The 24238-nt window shown below is 43.0% G+C and overlaps 1 protein-coding gene across 4 annotated transcripts in view; it reads left to right on the forward strand.

Moving 5' to 3' along the window:
• The first annotated feature begins 358 nt into the window (after nt 1–358).
• Nucleotides 359–24238, forward strand: part of usp7 (ubiquitin specific peptidase 7) — a 50801-nt gene continuing 26921 nt past the window's right edge. For 2 of the 4 annotated variants that reach the window (XM_062964321.1, XM_062964322.1), the window contains exon 1: nt 7199–8068. In XM_062964321.1, the coding sequence (XP_062820391.1) occupies nt 7975–8068 (94 nt within the window). In that variant the 5' untranslated portion in view covers nt 7199–7974. Of the gene's footprint in view, nt 450–3795; nt 3902–7197; nt 8069–24238 lie in introns of those variants that run through there. The other 2 variants (XM_062964323.1, XM_062964324.1) reach the window with 2 other exon arrangements.

The raw sequence follows: 24238 nt of genomic DNA on the forward strand, positions 1-24238 counted from the left end.
GTTTTGTTGTACTGTGGATTGTATGCTGTATGTGTCAAATATGTTTGTCAAATGTTTTGATGCGGCCGATGGGCTAATCAATAAAACATACTACTAGTCCCAATGAGAGAGAAGCCACCAGAGACTCAACAGCTATCAGATTTAATAGAGAGAGGTAGGTGAGCGGCAAGGTAGCTACTCTGGGAAGCCTCTTCATCCCACGCCTGTGGCGGGGGACATCCTTGGGACCCCCACCCGCTCTGTTTGCCCCACTGGTTGCCAGGCCCAGGGTTCCGTTGCCAGGCTGCCTTCTGCCAGGGCCAATCGGAGCCCGGAACCAGGTTCCAACGCTCCCTCTGCCTTGTTGTGGATCCCTCCCTCGGAACGCCTACTTCTCCGGTCAACCGGCTTCGGGATCGCGGTTGCGAAGAACAGAGACCGGAGAGCGTCCCCAGCGGGGTGTGCTCCAGGTAAGCAGAGTCCCATCGCACCTGGATTCGATTTTGGAGATGCCTGGGTGAAGCTTTGGGCCGAAAGCCCTTTTACTGCTAAGGATTCACCTCGGTTGCTTCTTGTTCTGGGCCTTCAAGTTGACCCGGTCAGTGGTGGCCCTTCCCAGGAGCTCTAGGAAAACAAAATACTGTATATACTCGAGTATAAGCCTAGTTTTTCAGCCCTTTTTTAGGACTGGAAAAAAAAACCTCAGCTTATACTCGGGTGAGGGTCCTGGTGGGCTTATATTCAAGTCGGCTTATACTCAAGTATATATGGTATATTTATTATTTTTCTCTATTATTATTGGCATTGTTACATTCATTATTTTACTCTATTAATAATAATTATTACATTTATTATTTTACTCTATTATTGTTGTCACTTTTACATTTGTTTTATTTATTTATTTATCTATTTATTTGCAGCATTTATATTCCGCCCTTCTCACCCCGAAGGGAACTCAGGGCGGATCACATTACACATATAGGCAAACATTCAATGCCTTTTAACATAGAACAAAGACAAGACAAACATAGGCTCCGAGCGGGCCTCGAACTCATAACCTCCTGGTCAGAGTGATTCATTGCAGTTAATTGCAGCTGGCTTGCTCTCCTGCCTGCGCCACAACCCGGGCCTCTTTTTATTATTACATTTATCATTTCACTCTGTTATTATTAAAAGGATACATAAGCACATTTACATTGAAGAAGATGAAAATAATGATTTAATCAGAGTTGAACAGTCATATCTTAAATTACAGTTTGATGTAAAGATTCAAAAACATTTAAACTACTGATGCCTCAATTAATGTAATTTTATTGGTTTCTTGGCTTATACTGGAGTCAATGTTTTCCCAGTTATTTGTGGTAAAATTAGGTGCCTCGGCTTATATTCGGGTTGGCTTATACTCGTGTATATACAGTAAGTAAAAAGAAGTAGACATAATTAAAATAATAAAGCAGTTAGACCAGGGGTCCTCAAACTTTTTAAGTGGAGGGCCAATTCACAGTCCCTCAGACAGTTGGGGGGGACCGGACTGTGATGAAATAGTCCAAAATTAAGATTGTTGTTGTTGTGTGCCTTCAAGTCATTTCAGACTTAGGTCAACCCTAAGTCTAAAGTTTAGGACAGGGGCCAGGTCAATGACCTTGGAGGGCTTTAGTTTGGGGACCCCTGATCTAGACGATCTCATAAGACCATAGGTAAGCAGAGAGACCTCCAAAGACCATCTAGATGGTCTCATAAGACCATAGGTAAGCAAAGAGACCTCCAAAGACCATCTAGATGGTCTCATAAGACCATAGGTAAGCAAAGAGACCTTCAAAGACTATCTAGATCATCTCATAAGTCCATAGATAAGGAAAGGGGCCCCCAAAGACCATCTAGATGGTTTTACAAGACCATAGATAAGGAAAGGGGCCCCCAAAGGCCATCTAGACAATCTCATAAAACCATAGGTAAGGAAAGGGACCCTCAAAGGCCATCTAGACGGTCTCATACGACCATAGGTAAGGAAAGTGACTTCCAAAAGCCATCTAGATGGTCTCATAAGGCCATAGCTAATCAAAGAGACTTTCAGAGACCATCTAGATGATCTCATAAGACCATAGGTAAGCAAAAAGACCTCCAAAGAGCAGGTAGACTTAGGTCAACCCTAAGTCTAAAGTTTAGGACAGGGGCCAGGTAAATGACCTTGGAGGGCCGTATCCGCCCCCCGGCCCTAAGTTTGGGGACCCCTGAGTTAGACCATAACAGAACACGTCACAGATTAAAATGCATACAACACTTTAGGTTAAAACTAAATAAACATAGATTGAAGCCATTATCCATCCAATTGCCTCTTGCCCAGTAGGGATGGGGCCATTCTGATGTCTTTGGGAAGGGAGTTCCAGTATAGGTACTAACATTTATAATTTGGACGATTTGTTGATTGAGTTGTGGCAATTACCACTCAAATGGATCAGTTTCTCATTAAGAAAAGAAAATCTGTTGACAATCATGTTTGTGATGAACCCCATGAAGCGACTCTAGAAGAAACTACATTAGAATCAACTGGAGGATATAAGCATAAAGAGAACAGATCTAAACCTTGTTTACTCAGCAAAGATTATATGGAACATACATATATACATACACACACATATATATACAGTATATAAAATATGTTATATATATTGTATTAAACTTTTATAAGGGGTTGGTTTAACCTCCGGTTTGCAAGTGAAACTGAATGACCATGTTGCCAAAGGATGCATTTCTCAAAAGCATGGCAACAAGATGAAAAGTTTGGAAAGGTTATTTTATGGTATGTCTTAATTTAGGTCTACAGTGCTCTCTAGTGAGCTCCACGAGTCAAAAAAGTTGGGAACCACTGTCCTAGAGTTTTCTTAGCAAGGGGTAGTCCTAAAATAGTTTATCCCTTACGCTATGCAATGGCATGCTATTGGCTTGGCTGAGAGAGCATAGCTTGCCTTAAGGTCACCCAAGGTGCATCTGCACCATAGAATGAAAGCGGTTTGATACCATTTTAACTTCCATGGCTCAATGCTATAGGATCCTGGGAGATGTAGTTTGAGAGCCGCAAAAAGAGGTGGGTAATACATTTATTGTTATTGTAATTATAGGAGCCTCCGATGGCCTAGGGGATAAAAGCCTCGTGACTTGAAGGTTGGGTTGCTGACCTGAAGGCTGCCAGGTTTGAATCCCACCCGGGGAGAGCACGGATGAGCTCCCTCTATCAGCTCCAGCTCCGTGCGGGGACATGAGAAAAGCCTCCCACAAGGATGGTAAAACATCAAAACATCCGGGCGTCCCCTGGGCAACGTCCTTGCAGACGGCCAATTCTCTCACTCCAGAAGCAACTCCGGTTGCTCCTGACACGAAAAAAAATTGTAATTATCATCATTACCCAATCCTAACCTTTCAAGCCAATACAATTGACTCTAGCAGCTGTATTACCTCAAATGGCCGCAAGGTGGCGGACTCCAATCTCTCCTCCTTCCCTACAGTTCTACGTATGCCCCATCTACACTCACCATTTAATGCGGTTTCAAACCTGTATTTAAGAAAGCGGGAAACCCTGGAAAGTTTCAGGCACATTAAGGGCTTCCTTTCATGCACGTTTTGTGGGAGTCAGTAGTTTCAAACTAGCTCCGAACTGCTTTAAATGGGCAGTGTAGATGGGGCCTATGACAGGGGAAAGAGCTCCTCTCTCCATTCAATGGTGCCCCAAACTTTTAGGTCTCATTAATTCAATACAAATATAGGACTTCAGTATCCGCAGGGGATGCCTCGCATTGATTTCCTTATTGAACTTTTCAGGGAATCTTTCCTCCTGGATGACAAGCGGATAGCGTACTCATGTTTGGGAAACTGATCCACATGGCCCTCTCTGCAGATGACTGGGACATTAAGGGTGTCCTATCAAGTAAGTCAATAGTCTAGGAGGAGAAATAGTTATCATCAGAATGGACTGAATGCAAGCAACTTTTGCAGCAATTTGGAAACTAGCCGAGAACAAAGGGAAGAGAGAAACTGGGACGCCTTAAAAGCCGCTGAAAATTGGGAAGGCAGAGGCTCCATTGTAATGTTCTCCTGCTCTAGCAAGGGATCACAATGGGAATAATATGGTGGGCCATTTATATATTTACAGTAGAGTCTCGCTTATCCAACCTTCGCTTATCCAAAGTTCTGTATTATCCAACACAGTCTGCCTTTTAGTAGTCATGTTTTTGTAGTCAATGCTTTCAATACATTGCGATGTTTTGGTGCTAAATTGGTAAATACAGTAATTACTACATAATGTTACCGTGTATTGAACTGCTTTTTCTGTCAATTTGTTGTAAAGCACGAATGTCTTGGTGCTTAATTTGTAAAATCATAATATGATTGGATGTTTAATAGGCTTTTCCTTAATCCCTTCCTATTATCCAAGATTTTCGCTTATCCAATGTTCTGCCGGCCCATTTATGTTGGATAAGCGAGACTATACTGTAATTGCATCTCTACAGGAGGCCATGGATTCACATAACTGATTCCACATTGAGGGGAAGCTAGAAATTCTCATAATTAACTCATCTCTATGGGAAGCCGTATATTCCCATAACTAACTCCATCTCTAGGAGGATGCCATAGATTCCCATAACCATCTTGAGGTGATGCCATTGATTCCAAAAACAACTCAATTTCAAAGTGAGGCCATTGATTCCAATAATTAACTACATCTCGGCTTACTCCATTTTTAGGGGAGGCCATAACTACCTCCATCTCTAGGGGAGGCCATAGATCATGATCACTAACCATATCACTAGAGGAGTGCACAGACTTCAGTAATGATCTCCATCTCTACAGGAGGCCATAGACTACAATAATTACCTCCATCTCTAGAGGAGGCCATATATTCCCATAACTGACCCCATCTCTAGAGGAGGCCATATAATCCCATAACTGACTCCATCTCTAGAGGAGGCCATACATTCCCATAACTCACTCCATCTCTAGAGGAGGCCATATATTCCCATAACTGACTCCATCTTTAGAGGAGGCTATATATTCCCATAACTCACTCCATCTCTAGAGGAGGCCATATATTCCCATAACTGTCCCCATCTCTAGAGGAGGCCATATATTCCCATAACTGTCCCCATCTCTAGAGGAGGCCATATATTCCCATAACTGTCCCCATCTCTAGAGGAGGCCATATATTCCCATAACTGTCCCCATCTCTAGAGGAGGCCATATATTCCCATAACTGACCCCATCTCTAGAGGAGGCCATACATTCCCATAACTCACTCCATCTCTAGAGGAGGCCATACATTCCCATAACTGACTCCATCTCTAGAGGAAGCCATACATTCTCATAACTGACTCCATCTCTAGAGGAGGCCATACATTCCCATAACTCACTCCATCTCTAGAGGAGGCCATATATTCCCATAACTGACCCCATCTCTAGAGGAGGCCATACATTCCCATAACTCACTCCATCTCTAGAGAGACCATACATTCCCATAACCGACTCCATCTCTAGAGGCCATACATTCCCATAACCGACTCCATCTCTAGAGGCCATACATTCCCATAACTGACCCCATCTCTAGAGGAGGCCATACATTCCCATAACTGACTCCATCTCTAGAGGCCATACATTCCCATAACCGACTCCATCTCTAGAGGCCATACATTCCCATAACCGACTCCATCTCTAGGGGAGGCCATACATTCCCATAACCGACTCCATCTCTAGAGGCCATACATTCCCATAACTGACTCCATCTCTAGAGGCCATACATTCCCATAACTGACTCCATCTCTAGAGGAGGCCATACATTCCCATAATTGACTCCATCTCTAGAGGAGGCCATACATTCCCATAACCGACTCCATCTCTAGAGGCCATACATTCCCATAACTGACTCCATCTCTAGAGGCCATACATTCCCATAATTGACTCCATCTCTAGAGGAGGCCATACATTCCCATAACCGACTCCATCTCTAGAGGCCATACATTCCCATAACCGACTCCATCTCTAGAGGCCATACATTCCCATAACCGACTCCATCTCTAGAGGCCATACATTCCCATAACCGACTCCATCTCTAGAGGAGGCCATACATTCCCATAACCGACTCCATCTCTAGAGAGACCATACATTCCCATAACCGACTCCATCTCTAGAGGCCATACATTCCCATAACTGACTCCATCTCTAGAGGAGGCCATACATTCCCATAACGGACCCCATCTTTATAGGAGGCCATAGATCCTCACAAATCCATCTCTAGAGAGACCATACATTCCCATAACCAACTCCATCTCTAGAGGCCATACATTCCCATAACTGACTCCATCTCTAGAGGAGGCCATAGATTACCATAGTGCTCTCCTATAGCTGACTTCTCTGGTTGAGTTAGTCTGCACTGCCTTTTGTGTTCCTTGATTCGTGTATGGGCAATGCTGCTGTGTTTGGTGGTCCCTATGGAGACTTGTCCACAGCTACACGGTAGACTCCTGCCGAGGTGAGAAGATCCCTCTTGTCCTTTGCTGAATTGAGCATTTGTTGTATTTTTTGGTGGGTCTGTAGATAGTTTGCAGGTTGTGTTTATTCATTAGCTTCCCTATGCGGCCAGTGGTTCCCTTGATACATGGTCAAAACACTTTTCCTTTGGGTGGGCCAGAGGAATAATGTGGGAGTTTCTGCCTTGATAATCTGGGCTATATGGCTGTGTGGAAGAGCCCATAGTCCTGCTGCTGCTCAATCACATAGTTGTTTCCGACTCTTCGTGACCTCCTGGACCAGTCCACACCAGAGCTCCCTGTCGGCCGTCGCCGCTCCCAGTTCCTTCAAGGGCAACCCAGTCACTTCAAGGATACTGTCCATCCATCTCGCCCTTGGTCGGCCGCTCTTCCTTTTTCCTTCCATTTTCACCAACATCATGATCTTTTCTAAGCTTTCCTGTCTTAGAAAGCATGATGTGGCCCAAAATACTTCAGCTTTGCCTCTAATATCTTTCCCTCCAGTGAGCAGCCATTGGGCATTATTTCCTGGATGGACTGGTCCACACTGCCATATATTCCAGTTCAAAACAGATAATGTGGGATTTAATTCATCTGTGTGGAAGGGGCCATATCGATGATGATTATGATTAGCCATGGCTCCTCCCACTCTGCCTGAGAAGCCCCGCCCCTTCATTCCGGCTCCTCCCCCTCGGCCCGGGAAGCCCCGCCCCTTCACTCTGGCGGCGGCGGAGGCGGCTGCTGTCGCTGCGTCGCTTCCTTCCTCCCTCCTCGTCCTTTTTGGCCGCTTTCCTCCTCCGTTGCAGGACGAGCGGAGGGAGGGGGCGGTGGGGGGGCTTTCCTCAGAGGCGGCTGGAAAGAGAGAAGGCCCGCCGTCCTGCCTGCGCGCGCCGCTCTCCCCGCCTCGGCCTCTCGCTGTTTCCCCTCATGCGGCGGTGACACTTGGGGCGGCCATTTTGAAGAGCCCTGAAGAGGAGGAGGCGGCGCATGCGCAGGAGGGCGGCGGACTAGGCCGCAAGCCTGCCTGCGGTCGGAGTGAGTGAGAGAAACAGAAGAGCTGGAGGGTTGGTTGGAGAAGGCCTGACGGAAGACGGGGGGGAAAGACGGCCTGCCGAGGCGGGGAGGAGGAGGAGAGGCCTCAGTTTTAGGAGTAGGCCGCAGCGGTGAGGAGGAAAAGGCGGAGGAAGAGGAGGAGGAGGCCCTTCTCTCCGGCCCGGCCTCCCGCCCTCGCCCTCCCTCCCCCGCCGCCATTGGGCGAATAGCCAGCAAATACGTGCGCGTCGCCCTCCCGCCGCCTCAGCAGCATCAGGCCGAAGAGGAGAGCCGACAGCAGGCCCCGCCGTCGGAGCAGGCCCCGGCCTTGCCGCCGCCTCCTTCCCGCCGCTTCCACCCACCGCCGCCGCCTCTCCTGCTGCTCCTCCGCCGCTCCTCGCCGCCGCTTCCTCCTCCTCCTCAAGGGGAAGAGCAGCCTCTGCCGGCCATGAACCACCACCACCAGCAGCCCCAGCCCCCACCGCCGCCGCCCAAGCCCGGGGAGCAGCAGCTAAGCGAGCCCGAGGACATGGAGATGGAAGGTAGGCCCCAGGCAGGCCCAGTTGCTTCACTTTGTGGCGGGGGGAGGCTTTAGCACGGGCATGGGCAAACTTCGGCCCTCCAGATGATTTTGACTTCAACTCCCACTATTCCAACAGCCGGTGGGCTGTTAGGAATGATGGGAGTTGAAGTCCAAAAAACCCGGAGGGCCGAAGCTTGCCCATGCCTGCTTTAGCATCTGCAGCCCCCATTTCCCATTAAGACCTCTTTCTTAACCCTTTCAACTCTCCGTGGATTTCTCTCTCCTTCCCCCCCCCCCCCCCCAAATTTCAGGCTTTCCTAATACCACTTATGAATAAAATAAACATAATAAAACTTTGTTTATATTCCACCCTATCTCCCCAAGGGGATTCAGGGCGGATTACAACAGATGAAAAGGCAATAATAATAACAACAACAACAACAACAACAACTTTATTTTTACATTCTGCCACCATCTCCCTCAATAACCAGAACCCCAGGGTGGGCAAGATCAGAAATTTGAGAGGGCTGGGCATGGGCTTGTGCAAATAGCAGATTATAGGGCCAGGGTAAAGTGCTGAGTACACTCTAATGATCAGTTTGGGCTGGGCATTCATGGACAGGGGCCTAACCATTATCAAACATACACTGGGACATCCAGGGTTTGAGGTCCCTGTGGACGATGGACAGAGTGGGTGCTAGCCTAATATCCCTAGGGAGGGAGTTCCAGAGCCGGGGGGGGGGGGGGCATCATCAAGAAGGCCCTCCCGTCCAACCATGCTTGTGACAGAGGTGGGGGTGAGGAAAAGGGCCTTTGTGGTAGATCTTAGGATCCCAAAAATCTTAACCCAAAGAGTCCTCACCAATGGCTGCTCTTCATCCAGGCTAGTGGAATGCTGCAGGCTTTGGTCTTGAGCCCAGTACTGTTCAACATCTTTATTAATGACTTGGATGAAGGTTTAAAGGGCATGCTAATCAGGTTTGCATATGACATCAAGGCAAGCACAAGATCATAAATTCAACTACCAATACAAATATAACCACCCAACCAAATCCCAAAATAAACCAATTTCAAATTCAGTGTTAACATAGCCTATCTAGTAACTTAAATCAACATAAAAGCATCCACATAGAGAACAATTTACAGAAACACCAAGGGTTCATTTGAAATAAAATTAATAAACCCCTTCAACTCTCATCTTCCTCTCACCCCAAATTGAGGTCCTCCTCCGGCTCTTTTTTTTCTTCCTCCTCCTTTTACCAGTCTCTCTCAGGGGCCCCTATGGATTATCTGATTTGATAATCTGGATTATATGGTAGTGTAGAAGGGGCCTAAGACATCCCTCACCCCCAGATGGAGATCCTCCCATCCCTCCTGCTCCCAATTTCCCCCCTGAAATCTTGTGTACACTCCTTTCCCAGGCCTGGGTTTCTTATCCCCAGCTGCAGTTCCTTCTCTTCCCAGCTTTTCCCCTAGCGCCCCATTTTAGACCTTTTTTTCAGCTTCTTCTCTTCTTGCCCCATTCTCTTTGTACAACCTCTTATACACTTGTTTTCCAGACCCAGATTTCCTCTCATCATTTGCTACAGCTTCTCTTCTCCCTGCCCCCCCCCCTTTCCATCCCATCATTCCACTTTCAGACCCTTCTTGGGGATCTTTTGCTGTCCCCAGTCTATTTTTTCAGGATTTTACCTAATTTCCCATGCCTGGATTTCCTCTCGTCCCTTGCCATAGTTTCCTCTCGCCAGCACATGGGTTTCAGGCTCTCTTTGGATTGTCCCCACCAACGCCATGTCTCCAGTCCCTTCTACTTTTCTCCCAGGCCTAGATTTCCTCTCATGGATTGCTGCAGTCACTCCTCCCCAGTTTGATGCCCTCCTTGTCCTCCTTTGGTTTCTTTCCGTACTGCATGCTCCCGATCATTTCCCCAGCCCTTTTTTGCAACCTCTTATATTGTTTGTATTTGTGTATACTCTGCTTTATCACTCTACAAAAGAAACTCAAAGTGGTTTACACACTTTTCTCCCAGTCCTGGATTTCCTCTAATCCCTTGTTTCTCAAACTCTGTTCTTCCAGGTGTTTCGGACTTTAACTCCAAGAAATCTCAGCCAGCTTACCAGCTGTTAGGAATTGTGGGAACTGAAGTCCAAAACACAGTTTGAGAAACTGCTCTAAACAATTGTGGCAGTTTCTTCCTTCCCTCCCTGAGCCTCAATTTTAGCTTCTCTTTCCTGTTCCCACATACTTTTCTCCCTGTCTAGGTGTTCTCTCATTGACTATTACAATTTCTTCCCTCCCTTTACCCCAGTTTCACAGTCTCTCCCCCCCCCCCCCCATATTGCAACCAACAGCATCTTTTCCCAGTCCTTCACCCTCTCCTCCCACTTTTGAATTTTGCATTTCCCCCTCATTCTCACAAAAGGATACCAATTAGCTTAGCCCCCCTCCCTTCTGTTTTCCCGCCCCCTGTTTCAGTTCAGTATTGCAACACCCACTTTCCCCTTCTCCCTACAGTCTCTTTCGGGTTCCTGCCCTTCAATTTCCAGGATCTTTCTTACACATAATCTTCCTCTCACAGCCCAGTCTTCTAATTGAAACTGTAATTTCACTCCTCCAAACACAGGAAAATGCCTCTTCAACAACCTTGCATTTGCAGTTCCCTTCTGCCTACATTGATTCTTGCAACATCCTTTCAGCCTCCTTATAAACTGGACTTGGTTTCTTTTCCTTCAGCTCCAGTCTTTACTCTTCCATTCCAACTCCATCTCTGATAGTGGCCCGCTTTCTTATGCGATTCCAGTTTCCACTCTTCTGTATTGTGTATATGTAAATGCTTTGCTTCCTCCATGCACTAATTGCCTTGAGGCTTTTCCCATCCTTCCCAGCCCCTCTCTTACTTTGCAGTCCTTCTCTCCTGGCATTTCCTTCCTTCCAATCACCGCCTGAGTTTGCCTGGTAACTGCCAGCTCTGCATGTTTTTCTTCATTTGCCCTACTTCAGGATTAGGATTTTCCAACTTTGTAGCCCCCACCTCTTAATCTGAGGCCCAGTCTTTCCCCCCTTCTTCTACCTTCTCAGTTTTGGAGGCGTTTTAGACACTTGTTCTTTAACTATGCAATTATCCCTTTTCTGCAAGTCCCTCCGCCTTTTTTAATTTACAGTGTCCCTTCCCAGTAATCTTACCATAGCTCTATATTTAGCTCTCCATTCAGGCCCATGCCTGAACCCTGTAGCCACTTCTACCTCCTGTTTACCTTTATAGGTGAATAAGGTATCTCATGTGGCTTGCCCTTTTTATAGGCCTTGTGAAGCTACTTTTCTACAATCTTTTTTCTCTTACATGAATTCAAATAGACACTGACTTCTGGCAATCAATCCTCTTGGAGGTTTTTCTTAGCATGATTTATTTATTTTAATATTTTCAGTGTGTACATATAGGTTAAAAAACCTGAGGTCGTTGGAAAGACGGGATAGCAGGATTTATTTAAAGGAGGTTTGGCTATTCCCTTCCCCTTAGCCAGAGTGACTGCAACTTGCCCAAGGTCACCCAGTGGGTTTCCTCATGGGATGGAGAGCTCTCCTTCCTAATTCTCCTCATGTTTGTAGTTTCTGCCTTCCCCTTTCCTAACCCTCACAGTTTCCATTACACTCTTCTATACTATTGCAGCATGGCAGTCTCTGATCTTTAATGACTCCTCATCTGCACTAACCATTCCCTGCAATCCCTTCAGCAACCCTCCCCTCCCTTTAAATTGTAAAACTAACATAATGCTTAGATCACAAGGCACAGTTTGATGCCCGCTCTCCTGTTTGAGGCAGATAAATCAAGGTAGCAGAAATCCTACTTCATTACCCCTTCTCTATGACCATAGAAGATCCTTTCTGCTCTCCTCTCTTTGGAGAAGAAACCCCACTGTCATGTGTGATTTTTTGTTGGTAAAAGCAAGAGAGGGCCTCCTCCCACAGAACTAAATCCAATTTTAATCCCAGCTACATCAGACCCATTGAAATCACTGGGAATTTGTTAATCCCCACATGCTTAAACCCCATGGATTGCAACAGGCCTGCTTGAGTAGAAATCAAAATTCGATATCATTTTCATCCACCTTCTTTCTGTTTGTTTGTTTGTTTGTTTGTTTGTTTGTTTGCTTGAAGGGTCTTTTGAGAAACCTGCAGCTAATTTTCTCCCAGAGAAACATCAATTTTCTTTGGTTCCCCCTCTATGTTGTGAAGGCAAACTTCCGGAAAAAGTTTTTTTTTAAGGGGGTGGGTGACATTCCTCTTCTTTTCTAAGATTCTTTGGGTGGGTTTGGCTGGATTGTTGTGAATGGCTCCTGGCCATGTGTGGCTATGAAAGGCAGTTTAATGTGCTGGAGTCTTTCAAATAAGAATGGAAAGTATATGGGAGAAAAAGTAGTGTTTGTGTATGTATCTAACTCTCAAAAAGGGAAAAGACACAGGTTTGTTAGCTCAATGCTTTTCAGACTATTTAATGCGGGGACTATAAATTATTCCCCCACCTCATTTGGCAGGGGCAGTTAACACATTTTCCTTGATGGCTACACATAGCTGAGAACCACAGAGTAACACCAAAAACTCAGGGGCCAGTGCTGATCCACAGACCTCACTTTGAATGGTGCTATGTTAGCATCAGCTCTCTCTTTTCAAAACTGGGGGGTTTACTTCCATTGCAGAAAACCATAATGTTTTGGGGGGCAGAGGGAGGAGTAATTGCTTTTTGCATGACAATTTGAGAATGGGATGAGCTGGAGAGATGCAGGATTCTTTGCAATATATTTATTACTGTAATAGTAAATGTTTGTGTGTTAGGAGTGTTGAAGAGAGTTGGCTCTTGATGTGAGCAGCCTTTGCTGGGAGGGGGAGGCTGATAGCTCAGGATTGCTGCATGTCGTCAGTCTGTCCGTCCGTCCCTGCCACTCAGCATTTTTTTTAATGTTTTGTTTGTAAAGCCTCTAGTCTCCTGTTCCCATTGTATCTTCTTGCAGAAAGACAGCCAGATGAGATGCTCGCCATTTTTAATTGGGGCAGCAGCACAACTGTGCCTCATACTCAGGGTTATTTACAGAGAAGGCATCCGCCTTTCTGGGGAGGGGAGGGGCTGGTGGTGTGGGCTGAATCCTAGCTGCCTGTAATGCTCTTAAATAGTCACCAGGGCACTGATCCTGCGCAGTCATCCTAGGAGGAGGAGGAAGGGGGGAACAACCCTCCTCCCTAAAAAATGCGCTGGACCTCCCAGCCATTCCACCACCCCTGGCTTTTTACAAGTGCCACAGAAAGCCAATGTGCTGACAAGTTTTGTTTGTTTTCCTTTTCTTTTCCCACTGGGAAGGCCTCCCCAGCTCTCTTAGAAACTGCCAGGTCTTAAAACCAGCTCCTGTTCTTTATCTGTGTTGTCCTGTAACAAGATTATAGATTTGAGGGATCAGAAAATCAAAAGCATCCCTGTGTAAAGGTAATAGGTTAGCAGTGGCTGCCTTTAAGAATTATATCTTGGTTAATTTTGTTGCAGTTAGGTTAAGCTCTACAAATTGCAGGCTGGCCAACTAACTTTTTCCACTTACTGGGAAGAATTAAAATGCTTTTGCATATGCGAGACTTCTATTTTTCAATGACTCTTTGTATTTAAACCACAACAATGCAACCACCATCAACATTATTAATCAAGTTTGGATTTAAACGTGTTTTATACATCATATATAGAAATCTTACATTTAAGTTTATGCATACTAAGTACTAGTTTTTTTAAATGTGATTAAAAGAACTAAAAGTGGGTTGTACCATTTTGAATGGTGGGTAGTGGACCCATGTCATAGAATGTTCCCCCAAATAATTTTCCATGGTGTGGGGAGAGAGGCAACTCAATTGTCTCTGTGTGGAGTGGGTTTTGTGTAGAGAAGCATTTTATCCTATGAGCTGCTCTGAAATGATTTAGTCCCAAGATGAAGTTTACCTGTATCAAATGAGAAGTAGACTTTCACTAATTTGCAACACTTTTGGAGATTTGTATGAGATACTGTCCAAAGAGACTTTTTATATAGTGTGATAATGGGTTGAGTGGTTTGGTTGATACTTTTAATAGCTAAAAAAGGGGGCCAGAGCATCTTGAAGCATCAATTTTGATCTCGCCTTATGTTTCCAGACCCTGAATCCACTGGTGACCCTGACATATGGTAAAATGTCAACAGTTCCTTCTTGTGTTCTTATACAGTTGTTCTTATACAAACCCTTTTACCTTAAACAAAGTGTTCCATCTTGAATTTCTATTATAAGTCTTATAAAGGTATAGTTGGTAAACAAGAAGTGTATTTTGGGAACACATATATAATTTGCTCATTTCTAAGCTGTTGCTTGCAATGAATGATAAAATGGCATTTAGTGGGGTCCTGTCGAAGCTCAGGCAATTCAGCATTGGATCTCCAGATATGGGTCAAGTACAGGTGATTTTGGGTGCTTGGAGCAGGGCTTGAAGTGAAATGTAGCTTCTATATGCTAGTTGTCGTCAAGGGCGATGTTCTGATTTACACTTTCAGAACATAGAGGTTTCTTTATATAGCAATAATAATCTGCCATGAATTTGCCTAATCCTTTTTAAAAGCTGTCAGAGCTTTTGGACTTCATGTTAGGGCCAATGAAGTCTCATGTGTCAAAAGTGCCTTTACATTCCTTTTCTTCTGAATCTTGTGATAGTACGTTACAGCAGTGTAGCTAATTTTAACAGGGTTGGTACAGGGGCTTTTCATAGAATTCACAGAAAGAGAATAGCAAAGTGCCAAAAACAGAGCTTTAGGGAACATGAGTAACATGATGCAGGAAGAAGCAAAGGAAGGGCTTCATCCTATGAAACATTGAAAAAGCTGGGTGGTTGTATGTCTTTCGGGCTGTGTGGCCATGTTCCAGAAGCATTCTCTCCTGACGTTTCGCCCACATCTATGGCAGGCATCCTCAGAGGTTGTGGGGTATGGAGAAAACTAAGCATACCTCACAACCTCTGAGGATGCCTGGCATAGATGTGGGCGAAACGTCAGGAGAGAATGCTTCTGGAACATGGCCACACAGCCCGAAAGACATACAACAACCCTGTGATCCCGGCCATGAAAGCCTTCGACAACACATTGAAAAAGCTGCTGGAGAAGATGGGAGAAGACTAACCATGGCCAGGATTGCAGAGACGTGAGGTATAACAAGAGTTCAGGCAAGACAAAGTGGCATTAAGTGGCAAAAAGGCATTATAATTTGCAACTGAGCTCATCAGAGCTTTTTATTTCATGTGAGTGCTACACAAACTAAGAAGTCATCCATCCTGATGACATTTGGCACTTTTAGAAAGATCGAAGAATATGCATAGTATGGAACACATTGGGATTTTAAATTGCTACAATATATAGGAATCTTCATACTGTTTTCCGACAGATAAAATACTACAAAGCTTGCCCTGGTAAATTTGTTAAAAAAATTTTCTGGACATTGTCCTCAAACTCCTTTTTCCCATTAAGGCAGTAGGAATTTGGTTTTTGACATGGAGGTTCTTGCTTTGTAGGGCCTGATGCTGTCCTCAGTCTGGTGTCAGCCAAGTTCCAGACTACATATAATGTCCTTAATTCCTTGCTGTTGTTTAATTCACCTATAAAATAAAAAGGCAGTTTGTTGATTTAGCAATTTACTTTTGCAATGCTGCAAAATAGAAGAACACCACAAAGTATTATTCAATGCCTAGAATGAAGACCAAATGTTGAACATCAGCTAATGATTTCTAGCAAAAAGTCAGACCTTTTAGCCTTCATCTTGCTGATGACAGGCAGAACATACTGTCAAAAAAGCAGAATTTTCCTTAACTTTAAAGAATTAAATCTGTATGGTTCTTGTGGCAGTAGCATTGTTTTGAACTTCCTGATGGTTAGAGCTGATCCACAGTAAAATATTCTGCCTAGGAGTCCAGTGGAGTCTCCTTCTCTGGAGGCTGGAAAGCTATCTTTTCCAGGGTGCTTTGTGTGTTACCAGGATGGCCCTGGGAATCTCTACCATGCTGTATGATTTTATACAATCAGTCCTATGATTTTGGGTTGGCGAGAGATAAAGAGAGAATTCGCTTATCCTTTGACGTACTGCATATCTCTAGGACACGAAAGGGGAACTGAACTTGGGGAACTGGGGCATATTAGCCCCCCAGATGAACTTGGAGTACTGTCCCCTCTCACTACACCTGATTTTTGCCTGTTGTTATTTGGCTCTCTCTAGGAGACACTGGAAATGTTCTGGGGCCTTTTAGGCCCATAAACAGCAGATTTTAAAGCATGGTAGCGGGGGATTCAAAATTCCATTAACGCAGGGGAACTTCAAGCATAGTGGAGTTGCTCTACACACATCTCCCCCCCCCCCCCCCCACACACACACATACGCACCAACCACATCATTGGAGATAATTTTGAGGCATATCAGAGCAAAACAATTGACTGCTAGAGACCCCAAAGCCCACAGAAATGACAGTGGGAGCAGCATGCTGACTATGCTTTGCCCAACCCTGCTTTACAGATTTATAAACTGTCTTGCTGATAGTGAGCAACAAGACTTGGCTGCCTGATGTCTCCCCCCAAAAATGCCACTTGTACAACTATTGCAACTTTAACATTTCCAGTGTGACCAGCTCCTTAAATGGACAAGACTTGTTTCATTCCCATACTTTGATGATATCTCTCTGGTTCCGGGCTACCTGCCTCTGGAAGGCTCACTGTGTTGCAGCAATGACTTCTCTCAACCCACACATGTCTGTGAGTTGTCTGACCCTCCAAAACTAATGTCACAATTTCAAGAACAGTAACACTCCCCTCCCTTCACATCTGAAGTGAAAATACTATGGGAAAAACATTCTATTCTTGTTTAACAACCTATTTTAGATTGAACCGTCAAAAATAGATTCTGCTACTTTTGTGTGTGAAGCTTATCTTTGGCTGACTTGGCTCTAGATGTGTATTGCTTGGACTCCTTGCGGCACTAACTGAAGTGGCTGCATTTTAGAAATAAGTAAAATATTTCCTTAAAATAGAGCCAGAGTTTTGCTTTCATGCCTAACTTTTTAAAGGAGGAGAGGATTAAAGGGAGTTAACATTGCAGGGGGAAAGCAGGAAGGAACATCATTTATACTATCAGTGCAAAACTTTGCTCTCCTCTTCATTTTGGACCCCACTCATAAACAGTGAGATGAACTGATCACTAGCCAATAGGTGATTAATAAATATTGCAACTAAATACGAGGGCTGAAACCAAATCATTTTTGTGGATATGCATGTCTTGTACACAATTATTCTGGTTCCAAGTGTTACAAAGTTTTCTAGTTAAAAAATTTATAAAGTTATAAACAATAAACATTAAAGCATTACAGTTTATTAGGAGACATATGTAACCACAGCAAGAAGGTGTATGAAAAGAGCAGAACCCTCTAAACTATAGCAAGGAGATTGAAAACTCCTAACAATAAACTGAAATTTTAGTGTATAGTCAAACACGGTTTTATTGTACCAGCCTTTGATGCTACATTGTCGTTCCTCAAGGTTACATGCATTGTTGTCACTGGAGGTCAAAGTAACTTTTATTTGCTAGGTCTAAACTTTGAAATGAACTCTGTTGAGGTGAAAAAGGTATACTCCATTCAGGGCATAGTTATACTATGGGTTCTCCTGCCGGACGCAGTGCTGGGATGGTTTTAAGAGGATTAGACTAATTCATGCAGGCTAAGGTTCTCAGTGCTACTAGTCACAATTGCTATATGTTGCCACCTGTATCAGAGGCATATGATCTCTCAGGACCTGCCAGGAAGGTTCAGTTGCCCATGTGTTAACGCCTTTGGGGCAACTGGCTTTTGGTTTTATCCTGTTTGGCCTTTTAATGTCCCAGTAGAACTGTATGGTGTGTCTCAGAATTGCAGTAGTTGAACCCGTTTGGCTAGATTTGATTTAGCAGCACAGCAGGATGTTTGGAAGTTGCAGCAGAGGCAGGAGTAAACTGGGAATGAGCTCCAACTTGTCCTGACTCTGGCATTTTAAAAAAAATTAATATGTATGATGGTTAGAAAAATATACATGCTGGTGTTCTACAGTTTGTACCCAGCTACAACTCCCATCAACATCTGTCATTGTTCTCAAACCACATCAGTTATTAAAGCTAGCCATGTTAGGTCTGTGTGCCAAGTTTGATCCAGATGCATTGTTAGTTGGGTTCAGAGTGTTCTCTGGATGTGAGTGAACTACAACTCTCTGCATCCAAGATCAATTCTTTCCAAACCCAGCCAGTACTTAAAATTGGGCATGTTTGGTATATGTGCCAAGCTGGTCCAGATCCGTTGTTGGCGGGAGTCACAGGACTCTTTGGTTTGGATGAACAATCATGTCCAAAATCCAGGGTCAATCCCCCCCCCCAACCTTTTCAGTATTTTCTTTTGGTCATTGGGGTTAGGGTGGTCTGTTTGCCAAGTTTGGTTCAGGTCTGTCATCAGTGAAAATCACAGGCTTTCTGAAAGTGGGGAACACCTTGGAAATCGCCCAGAAACATAGATGGATACACATCCACCCAAAAAAGCATGTCTGCTGATTACGTCTTCTGGTTTGAAACCCTCCTCCAAATTGAATTCCTGTCTCTCCTGCTCCTCCTTTGCACTTCATGTTAATTCTGCTGTCTATTATTTTGAAGAAAAACTTGAGCAAATGACTCATTACACTCATTAACTAGAAATGCAGCTGGTGAAAGATGCACGTGCTGCCTTCTCTATTTGTTGGGATAACAATTTTTATGTCAGGCAACATCATACTTCAGAAAGAATGGTTGCTGGTTTGTGAATGAAAGGGGCTTTGTGTTTTTTAAGATAAGGCCCTTTAATAGGTGATAATTAAGAGAAAGAACAGTGGGATTTCTGTACAAACATTGGCTCAGAATGTTTTCTGGGGGCAAAGGTTGGCTGTGAATGTACTCATTGTGGACATTGATGAGTGCCTTCGTTGGGTTGTGTTAAGTTGACCGTCCTTCATTTTAGGCCTTGTTGACCTTTGGGCTGTGATATAAATCTAATTGGAAATGAAGCAGATTGGGAATTGGGTCAAAAGGTGAGTCTGTATTGGGCCCTTGACTATTTTTACCTTTAAAAAAGCTCTGAAACTTTATTATCCAAGTGCAAAATGGCTGAGACATATTGCCAGGTATCGTCCAGCCCTTCGGATATGTGTAAACTGTAGTCACTCATTCAGCCACAAGTTAAAATACTCAAAAGAGCACACTTTGATGTTTCCATTTTATATAAGGGATGCCATTTTATTAAGCCATTATGCATAATTGGACTTGAGCATCTATATATTTTGAGATTCACTGGGAGTCCTGGAACCAATCCCGATGAATACCAAGGGCCTACTGTATTCATTCTTTAATGCTCATTCTTGTAAGAGAGCAGAAGAAATATTATAGATGGCTCATCCCACTCCAGACATTATTGCTTGTGTATTATTTTGCAATTCATGTCATTCCATTTTTCCCCCTCAAAAATATTATGTTTCACTGGAAATACTTCAACACTTCTCCTAAAAGACTTTTTCATGCTTACAATTGTACCATAAGAAGATAGTTGGATTTTGCACCTACATAAATTAACTTTTTTGTTTTTAATCTCTTGATTACGTAAATCTGAAAGTTGTATACATTTTTTGCATGGCTACTTCAGCAAAGATTACTTTAAAAAACAAATTTTAATAGGGTTTATAGAGAAGTGTAACTCATAGTAGAGAATTAAGAATCGAGCTAATGATGTGATACCACCCAAGAAACACATGTAGCTGATTTGCCTCAGCTTGCACCTCTTCCCAACAAAACCAGTACACAGATTGCTCTTGTTCTAAGGAGTGACCAAGGCCCTGATCTAGCTATTACACTCTGCTTTTCTTGTTTCATTGATCTTGCTAAAGCACAGGTTCTTTCGGCTGGTTCTCCTGGCAGAAGGAGAAATATAGGGACACTTCACGTTTTTTTGCAAGGCATTGCTTTTAAGGCAGAGGCTGTCGATACATTGATTCCAAAGGATGTCCTAATTGGGGAGAAGATGCAACCAATGTTTGCTTGTTAAGAGTTGTAATTAATGCAAGACAGTAAGCCTTTACTGATAGATACATTATAAAAATCCTGAGGTATTTGTGCTTCACATTGAGCATAAATAACATATTAACCGCAGTTATATTGACATATAAAACCTAAATGTTGTTGAATTTATTTTGTGAAGCAGTCTCTTTTAGAACCATAATGCTGTGAAGCATGAAATATTCATATTCACACGGTATTGATGTTCATGCAGTTTTGTTATTTGTAAGGAATTTTCTCATTTTATATAAGTTTATGAGAAACAGCACTAGGTAAATGGAAAGCAAGTAAGCTGTGTTCTACAGAAAATCACATAGATATAAATGTGAGTTCACTTTCTGTAAGGAAGATTATACTCTAGGAACAATCACCTACAGTCCTTTTAGCAACGTTTGTTTAGAAATGAATATATTTTAAATATATATGTTCACCAACCGATGCTTGAAGATTGGAATCACCCACTGTGATCATTGCGCATCCAGAACAATAACAAAAACTACTGGTGAATTAGTTTGCTTTTAAAATGTGTTTTTTTTCTCTGCCTCCCTCAGAGGTCCAAGCCTTCAAACATAATCTGATTTGGAATTAATGCAGAATTAATGCAGTAATCAATTAATTGCTGCAGTTAACCAGTTAAAAGTCTGCTTGCCATCTAAAAATAGAACACAGCTCAGATGGGAGTCATGCCTCCAGAGATTTCTCTTTAACTCGTTTGCAGCTTGTTTCCATGTGTGGTAGCGGGGGATATGGATCCTGACTAGATTCATCCATGCATGGGGAAGGGAAAAGGGCCTTCAAGCCTTCTGCTGGCTTAGTCTGGTTTCTCCCTCCTCAATAATCATCAGTCCAGAGGACCTGGCCTAAGGCATATGGTCTCTCCCCAGGACTGGATATTCAAAACCCTGCAGAAGTAACTAACCTAAGAGCAAAACTGTGTTGTGGGTAACAAACCCAAATATATTCAAAAGGTATTATGAAACAATACTGTATTGGAGTTGCAGTGTTACAAGCAAAGTGGATAACTGTGGTGAAAAAGTCATAGTGGAAATATCTACAGAGAAACAAACCATTGATTAAACATAAGAAATAATATTATCTCATGCCCATTGATTTTATTTTTTCAAATCTCTTCTTTTGTAACTCCTCACTGATTATCAGATTTTTTTGTTTATAAGGATGTTTATATGTTTGCGTGGTAATCGTTCTCTTTGGTCACAGTGTGGTATTTTCTTTCCAAATATATTGAATATATTGGCATCTGATTGCAAAGCACAATGTCAATTTGTTTGTTTGTATTTGAAATTCTGGAAATAGTACAGAACTGCGGAAATAGGCTTGGGCCTGACTTTGTCCACCCCGATCTTTGTTTATGTTTACTGGTAGTGCTCTTTTCAGGCACAAGACCTCCTAGAAACACCTGGAAAGTTGGGAACTGTTTACAATGAAAGGATCAGTTCCCTTAATTTTTGTTTGTAGCTAGAGTGGTCATTCACACTGTAATGCTCTCATTGTTTGTCATTTTCCCTTGGGAATATAAAGAGCATAACCAATAGAGTTTACCATTCTAGAAACCATTTTATAAGGGAGCAGCCCACCTTTGCTTCTTTCTGTACCACTGCCAAATTGGTTTCCTTGTTTACATTATTGGCATCATAGAAATACCCAATTTACTCTAATGTTCTTTTTTTGGTTAAATATTATCTCCAAAATTAGGGTAATATTATATTTGCATAGTACAACAATCTTAGTGGTAAGCCAAAGCAAAAGGGGAAACTGCTTCAGGAGCTGTATCTGGAGCCCTTATTTGAGGGATGTTACCTCAAATTTAATTGCGATGGCTCAATGCTGTGCCATCCTGGGATCTGTAGTTTGGTGAAGCATCAGCATTCTTTAGCAGAGAGGGTTCAAGGCCTTATAAAACTAGAACCCCCATGATCCCATAGCCTTGAATCAAGGCAATTAAAGTAGATTAATTCTATAGCATAGAACCACCCCAAGCTTTTCTTTTCTGTTGCTAGAAGCTTTGGTGTCCTATCACTTAAAAAAAAAGAATTTTAATCAGGCAGCAACTATAATACATACATTTTTTTTTGCCAAATGACAAAAAGTGTGCATTACATTCGGTAGCAAATATTTTGTTTTGGTTTCAGGGTTTTGAAAACTGAGGTGCACATTAGATTCAGTGACATGGTATGCTTGAATAAATACAGTAATATGGCAATCATGATCATTTAAGAAATTTGGAAGCATGTATTATGTATTATATACAGTATGTATGTATGTATTTATGTGCTGGTAGGGGGAGATGGAAATTAATGACACAGTATGCTTGAGTAATACAGTAATATGGCAGACATGATCTTTTGGAAGCATCTTTACTATGTATTGTATTGTATGTATGTACTGGTAGGGGAGATAGGAATTAATGAGTGTTTAAAAGGTTATGCAGTATGTTTGGCAATTGATTTACCTGTTCAGTAATGCTTGATTCTACCATCCTTAAATAATGTGCTCCAATACATCCACGTAGCACACGTCCTTTTTGTCCGCACATATTTTTGTGAAGGGTTTGTTGTTGTGCCAGACTACAGGTTCTTCCTTGAGGAATTAAATTTTTATTCCTTGTGGGAAACTGGAGATCAAAGACAACCTTTATCTGTAATATTCTCTCTGTTCTCTCAGTACTGACATGGAAGCCAAGTGACATAAATGTTCCTTTCTGACAACATCCATGGAAAGGAGGGAATGGGTGGCATTATGGGGATCCTTGTAACCAGATGCAAACTGGTTATCTGGCCAGAACACAGCTGATTACTTTGCTGCTACGGAGTCCGTTCAGCTCTATCAGGTTGTATTGGGAATCGCATGGCAGTCCTTCACAGGATTAGTGTCCTCAGATGATCCGCCGCAGAGTCAGGGACAGTGAGCCTATGTGAGAGGATACTGAGAATCCCTATTGATAGATTCAGAATACTGTTTGGGAGAAAATGGTTTACACTTTTCACTAAAGTCATAGCAAGGATGAGGGTGGGATTTGTGGCCACACGAACCTAATGTTGATGAATGCTACAAAAAGACAGATTGACCTTTTTTCTCAGTGTACCAGGGATAGGTACTCTTATTTGTCCCATGTTATGGTTTTATTTACTTTCTTTCCTGGAAATTTGACATCAGTTTGAGCAATTAGCTGAATTATTTTTAATACTCATGATATTTAACACTGTTTTAATATTTTATATTTTAAAATATATTGGGTACTGTTCCATTACCCAGGTGGCCTTCAAAAGGGGGCCTAGACAACAGAGAAAGATAGTCCATTTTAGGTGGGGGGGTTGAAGGAGGAAAACTATTTTCCCCATTTTCGATAGTTATTCCCCCATCCCCTTCACATGTCAGAAATGATGATTATTTTGACGATGACAACATGGGTTGAGGGAATAACAAGAATTTAGAATCCTGGCTGATATATAAATCAATTCATTAATTTTTGAGGCATAGCCTGAATATTTGGTGCTTGCACCATTTCGATATGGTAAAAGAGTAATTGAGGTTATTACTCTCATGTCCCCCTGGTTGCTTTGATGGCAAGCCTTTTGAGGAAGATGCCGCATTTCTATGCCTTTTCACAAATTCTAAAAATATGTGGGTTTGAACGATCGGAGCTTTTCCAAACCTGGTTGAAAGCCACTGGTTGATCCATGGACATCGACTGCTGTGTGCATCCCTCAGATCTGGCTTTCTTTTGCATCCATAAAAGATTTTAGCGGGACTGCCAGTCTGTTTCATACTTTATTTGAAAAAAAAAAACAACAACATCTGTTTCTTGCAGAGCAGTTCAACTTTGTGGTTAGTTGCCAAGCTTATTGAATCTACTCTACTTTACTCGAACCACAGTGTGCAGCAGGCTTCCAGAAAGTGAGCTGTGGTTTGATTCCCCCCAATGTTGTTTCTCCACCATAATTATCTCAAGACGACTTGATAGATGTGGTCTCAGGGAGGCTTCCATGTATGCCTTGTAGGCATCTTTGCCTTTGCCTCATTGAGGTAGTTATCTGACAAT

This window comes from Anolis carolinensis, unplaced genomic scaffold, assembly GCF_035594765.1.
Source record: "Anolis carolinensis isolate JA03-04 unplaced genomic scaffold, rAnoCar3.1.pri scaffold_13, whole genome shotgun sequence".
NCBI lineage: Eukaryota > Metazoa > Chordata > Lepidosauria > Squamata > Dactyloidae > Anolis > Anolis carolinensis.